We start from the raw sequence: 6,220 nt of genomic DNA, 5'->3' as shown, positions 1-6,220 counted from the left end.
AAATAAAAAATAAAAAAATCCAAATCTAGGGGTGGCTTCCCACTCCCCAGAAAATGCTTCCCCCAGCTGGGATTTCTTCTTTATTTCCCATCTAGTAACAACATTTCCTTGCCACCACCTAGAAGACCCAGACTAGGACTAGAATGGGAGAATTATGTTCCATCGAGCAATCCTCTTAAGTTAGTTCCCAAACTTCTCCCCTCCCTTTGTCCCACATGGTCAGTACAAGCATACAAAAGTAGCTTTAAAAGGTAACGTCTCTCCTAGGTCTTTGTTTCTTCTCTCAAGCCGTCAACCTTCCTAATTCATTCTTTCTCTACCTCTACACATCAAAGCCCCTTTAAGGAGAGTCCTTTTATATCTGGGCCAAATATCTAGTCATTATTTCAGATCAAAACTATTCTCCTCATTGTGGACTCTCTTCTGAATTCCTAGGCTTTTCAATGACTTCCACTGTCATCACAACTGCCTCCTTTTTTATATTCTTTTTCAGGAAACAAGATCTGCTTCTTCATAGTCAACTCTGAAGCATCAGTCATCCTATCAGCCAGTCTTTTACCATGTGAAATCCTTTATGACTGTGTTTAAATAAACTTAAAAAAATAGCCTGGGTCATTTCATTGCCTGTTAAGGGGGAAGAAGAAAGAGAAATTGCTTAATGAGGAGACTATCCTAGATGCTTTATACTCTTACTCTTTTAATTACACAATCACCTTTAAATAGAAACTAATGTTATGCTTCTACAGGCCAAAAAAAAAAAAAAAGGCGTAGAGAGTTAGAGAGTATCTTTATCCCAAGTCAAAAGTCAGCTTTACCCTACGTCAAAGTAAGTATGTGGTAGATCTAGAATTTAGACCCAATTTCCCTCTACACCACGCAACACAATAGTGTAGCATAGTGATAAGAGTACAGACTCTGGACGAAAGTTGGAAACCTCACTCTGCCATTTACTAGCTGTGTGACCTTGGACAAAAGTTAAGCTCTGTGTCTTGGGTTACTGATCTGTAAAACAGAGATAATAAGAGTGTCTATCTTATAGGTCATAATGAACATAAAACAGTTAATATAAATGGTGTAGAATATAAACATGTGTAAAAGCACTTCAAGTACTACATAAATGTTCATTTTTTGTAATTACTATAATACCATACTGCTGTCATTAACAAAAATCTCCAGACTTATCTTGTTCAAACTGTAGTGAAGAGGCACTTCTCCAGTTCTCTTTAAGGACAGAGAACCAAAACATATATACCTAAGCACAAGGCTGTGTTTATAAACACAATACTATCAAGCTTAAGGGGTAGGTTGGTGACAAGGGATGACCAGAGAAAAAGCAAGCCAGTGGATGGAGAAAAAGCAGGGACCTTTTTGCTAACCCATTACATCACTGCCATGGAGTCACTGAGGCAGCTCAGCCAACACTATTTCTGTGTAATTCCTAAAAATGCCACATTCACCTGAATGTGGGATTCAGAAAAGAGTCCACAATGAGGAGAACAGTTCTGATCTGAAATTAAATGACTAGTTCTTTGGCCCAGGCATAATGCTATTGTCCCATCTGGGCATATCCTCTCATTTCCACTTCATTATTTCCTATTCCAATTTTACAGGTTCTTTGACTCTTACCTCTAGAAAGAATTTCTCTGATCAATGCAGTTCACAGAGATCTTTTTTTCTTAGTCTGCTGAGAGACTCTGTGATAAGTATTACAATTTGGCACTTAATCAAAGGAAGTCTCAGTTTTAACTGGTTTATATGAATACAGAAACAGTCTGGGCTAAGGGTTTAACTATCTTGAGGTTTATCACAATGCCGGATCTAACACATTCTACACAATTACTTACTAAACTGAACTGTAAAAGACTGTGATTCCTTTGGAACTGCCCTGTAGTGCTAGAAGTACCCAGTGGGTTCAATGGCTTCTCACTCACCATGAGTTGTCAATGTGCAGGAGGACAAAGATGGCCCACTCCCAGAGCCCCTCACTTTCCAGCTGGCCAGCATAACTGGCCTGTAGCACACCTTCACACTGCGCTGAGAGATGGGTGTAGTTAAGAGCCCTCAGCACTTCCCACAAGTGCCAGCTTAGGCGGTAGTCCAAAGGATCTGCTGTTATGCTTCGAGGCTCCAGCAGCTGGTTGAGATCATAATGTCTGCAAAGAATGTGTTGAGAGTCAAAATACACAGCCAGGAGATGGCCTGTATTGATATGTCAACTGTTCTGCTTATGTCTAAGACAATAAAAGAACCTGAGGGTAAAAAGCATTATAGGCCTTCTCTCCCTCCAAGCCTATGTTTTATCAATCTATCTCTGGGTTCACCCAGACTTTAGATCCTACAAAGAAACAAGGCACCTTCTCTTCTAAGGCTGTGTGATCTAACAGGTTTGCTGGTAATGGTTTGGCGTATGCATTTTACCATCCTGATATAGGGAGTCTTCACAGTTCTCACCCTTCCATTCCTTCTCATTACCTTTTTTTTTTTTGAGATGGAGTCTTGCTCTGTTGCCCAGGTTGGAGTGCAGGGGCAAGATCTCTGCTCACTGCAAGCTCCGCCTCCCGGGTTCACGCCTTTCTCCTGCCTCAGCCTCCTGAGTAGCTGGGACTACAGGCACCTGCCACCGTGCCCGGCTAATTTTTTTATATTTTTAGTAGAGACTGGGTTTCACCGTGTTAGCCAGAATGGTTTCTATCTCCTGACCTCGTGATGCATCTGCCTCGGCCTCCCAAAGTGCTGGGATTACAGGTATTGAGACACCGCCCGGCCTCTACTTTTTTCTTTTTTTTTTTTTTTGAGACGGAGTCTCGCTCTGTCGCGGCCCAGGCTGGAGCGCAGTGGCCGGATCTCAGTTCACTAAAAAGAACAGGATAACAGCGATGCTCAGGGAACAAGGGAGGTAACCTTGAACTGGCCGCCGGTGACCCGGAGGGAACAGAGCCATATTTCTTCTCTTTTCTTATGCAAATAGGAGAAATATCGCTGAATTCTTTTTCTCAAGCAAGGAATATCCCTGAGAAAGAGAATGCGCTCTGAGGGTAGGCCTATAAACGACCTCGACCCCCTTGGAGGCGTGCCGCCTTTTATGGTTGAAGCCGAAGGGATGAAATAAGCCCCAGTCTCCTGTAGTGCTCCCAGGCTTATTAGGACGAGGAAATTCCCACCTAATAAATTTTGGTCAGTCAGGTTGTCTGCTCTCAAACCCTGTTTCCTGATAGGATGTTATCAATGACAATGTGTGCCCAAAATTTCATTAGCAATTTTAATTTTAACACCATCCTGTGATCTCATCCTGCCTCCACTTGCTTTGTGATATTTTATTACTTTGTGAAGTATGTAATCTCAGAGTCATGATGACAATGGTGGTTTTGTTGAAAAGGGGGAAATGTGGGGAAAAGAAAGAGAGATCAGCCTGTTACTGTGTCTATATAGAAGGAAGTAGACATAAGAGACTCCATTTGGTTCTGTATTTGAGATGTTGTTAATCTGTGACCCTACCCCCAACCTTGTCCTTGCAAGAGACATGTGCTGTGGTGACTCAAGGCTTAATGGATTTTGGGCTGTGCAGGATGTGCTTTGTTAAACAAGTGCCTAAAGGCTGCTTGCTGGTTAAAGGTCATCACCATTCTCTTAATCTCAAGTAAGAGAAAAGCATTTGTCTCCTGCCCCTCCCTGGGCAATGGAACATCTCCGTGTAAAGCCCTGAGCAAGGAGAAAACGCCTTTTGGAATAAGGTGGGACTTGCTGGAGCAATGCTGCTAAAAGGTTTATGGAGAGTTTGCATATGCATCTCAAGGCACAGCATTTTCCTTTAAACTTATTCATGTCACAGGGATTTTTGTTCATATGTTTTACTGCTGATTTCCTCCCTACAATGATCCTATTGTCCAGCCACTCCCTTATCTTTAAGTAGCTAAGACTACAAGTGCATGCCACCATGCCCACCCGATTTAAGAAATTTTTTTTCATAGAGATGGGGGTCTCATTATATTGCCCAGGCTGGTCTTGAACTCCTGGGCTCAAGTGATCATCCCACTTCAGCCTCACAAACTGCTGGGATAATACAGGCATGACACACCATACCTGGCCTCTCTTATTACTGAATTTTCATAGTTTTTTTTTTTTTTTTTTTTTGGAAACGGAGTCTCGCTCTATCGCCCGGGCTGGAGTGCAGTGGCCTGACCTCAGCTCACTGCAAGCTCCGCCTCCCAGGTTCACGCCATTCTCCTGCCTCAGCCTCCCGGGTAGCTGGGACTACAGGCGCCCACCACCTCGCCTGGCTAGTTTTTTGTATTTTTTAGTAGCGACGGGGTTTCACCGTGTTAGCCAGGATGGTCTCGATCTCCTGACCTCGTGATCCGCCCGTCTCGGCCTCCCAAAGTGCTGGGATTACAGGCTTGGGCCACCGTGCCCGGCCTCATAGTTCTTGATGTATTCTTGGACACAAGTTTTCTGTCAGATCTACAAATTGTAAGTATTTTCTCCCAATCAATGGTTTACCTTTTCATTCTCTTAATAGTCTTTCTATAAGAAGTAGTTTTGAAATTTTGTTGAAGTCCAATTTACCAATTTTTTTCTCTTATGAATTGTGTATTTAGTGTCCACCTAAGAAATCTTCTGCCTAACCTACAGTTGCAAAAATTTTCTGCTTTGCTTTCTTCTAGAAGGTTTATAGTTAAGTTGAAATTTAGGTTTGTAATCCACTATGAGCTGGATAAACAATAGAGATAACCAATGAAGCCAGAAGGTGGTTCTTTGAAAAGGTCAGTATGATTGCTAAACTCTAGGTAGACCAACCAAGAAAGAAAGAGGACGCAATTATCGAATACAAATTACTAATATTAAAAGGAAAGAGATGTTGTTAAAGATCCTATGGATATTTAAAATGGTTAATAAGGAAATGTTATTAATAACTTGATGCTAATACATTTTGTGACTTTAGGCCAGGTGCAGTGGCTCACGCCTGTAATCTCAAGCACTGTGGGAGGCCAAGGTGGGTGGATCAGGAGGTCAGGAGATTGAGATCATCTTGGCTAACAAAATAAGGCTGGGTGCAGTGGCTCATGCTTGTAATAGACATTTTAACAAAGATGTACAGACGGTAAATAAGCACATGACAAACTGCTCAACATCATTAGACATTAGGGAAATGCAACTGAAACAATGAGAATTTCCAGTATGGGAAGATGAAAAAGTTCTGGAGAGAGTGGTGATGATTGTGTAACAACATGAATGTACTTAATACCACTGAACGGTATGCTTAAAATAGTAAATTTTAGTTACATTTTACTACTAGATGATTAATATAGTTAAATACTGGCCAGGCGCAATGGCTCACACCTGTAATCCCAGCACTTTGGGAGGCTGAGGCGGGAGGATCACTTGAGGTCAGGAGTTGAAGACTAGCCTGGCCAACATGGCAAAACCCCGTTTCTACTAAAAATACAAAAATTAGCTGGGCTTTGTGGCGCATGCCTGTAATCCCAGCTACTCGGGAGGCTGAGGCAGGAGAATCGCTTGAACCTGGAAGGCAGAGGTTGCAGTGAGGCAAGATCGCGCCACTGCACTCTAGACTGGGCGACAGAGAGAGACTCTGTCTCAAAAAAAAAAAAAAGAATTATATATACATTTAAATACCGTGTATTTAAAATAAATCACATTAAAGATTTGAAATGAGATGAGCTATTTGTGTGACTAGAGGAAAAAACCCCAAAAACCTTAAGTATTTCTAAGGTAATGGAAGAAGACATCTCTGCTGCGTGCAGTGGCTGACACCTGTAATCCCAGTACTTTAGGAGGCCAGGGCAAGGGGATCTCTTGAGCCCAGGAGCTTGAGACCAGCCTGGGCGATGTGGCAAAATCTTGTCTCTACAAAAAATACAAGAATTAGCTGAGTATGGTGGTGCACTCCTGCAGCCCCCAGCTACTCATGAGGCTGAGATGAGAGGATCACCTGAACCCGGGTGGTTGAGACTGCAGTGAGCCATGATTATTCCACTGCACACCAGCCTGGGTGACAGAGCAAAACCCTGTCTTAAAAACAAAACAAGGCTGGGTGCAGTGGCTCATGCCTGTAATCCCAGCACTTTGGGAGGCTGAGGCAGGCAGATCACGAGGTCAGGAGATCGAGACCATCTTGGCTAACACGGTGAAACCCTGTCTTTGCTAAAAATACAAAAAAATTAGCTAGGCGTGGGGGCCAGTGTCTCTAGTCCCAGCTACT

The 6,220-nt window shown here is 42.7% G+C and overlaps 1 protein-coding gene across 3 annotated transcripts in view; it reads right to left on the bottom strand.

The window, feature by feature from the left end:
• Window positions 1-6,220, bottom strand: part of NUP98 (nucleoporin 98kDa) — a 138,599-nt gene that overhangs the window by 10,308 nt on the left and 122,071 nt on the right. For 2 of the 3 annotated variants that reach the window (XM_011956754.1, XM_011956755.1), the window contains exon 29: window positions 1,932-2,153. The exons of the other annotated variant lie outside the window; for it this stretch is intronic. In XM_011956754.1, the coding sequence (XP_011812144.1) occupies window positions 1,932-2,153 (222 nt within the window). The remainder of the gene's footprint in view (window positions 1-1,931; window positions 2,154-6,220) is intronic. 3 annotated transcript variants of the gene reach the window in all.

Source organism: Colobus angolensis, unplaced genomic scaffold (genome assembly GCF_000951035.1).
Source record: "Colobus angolensis palliatus isolate OR3802 unplaced genomic scaffold, Cang.pa_1.0 Scaffold424, whole genome shotgun sequence".
NCBI classification, from domain to species: Eukaryota; Metazoa; Chordata; class Mammalia; order Primates; family Cercopithecidae; genus Colobus; species Colobus angolensis.
Note: the sequence above shows the minus strand (reverse complement) of the source record. Positions and strands in the feature narration are given on the sequence as shown.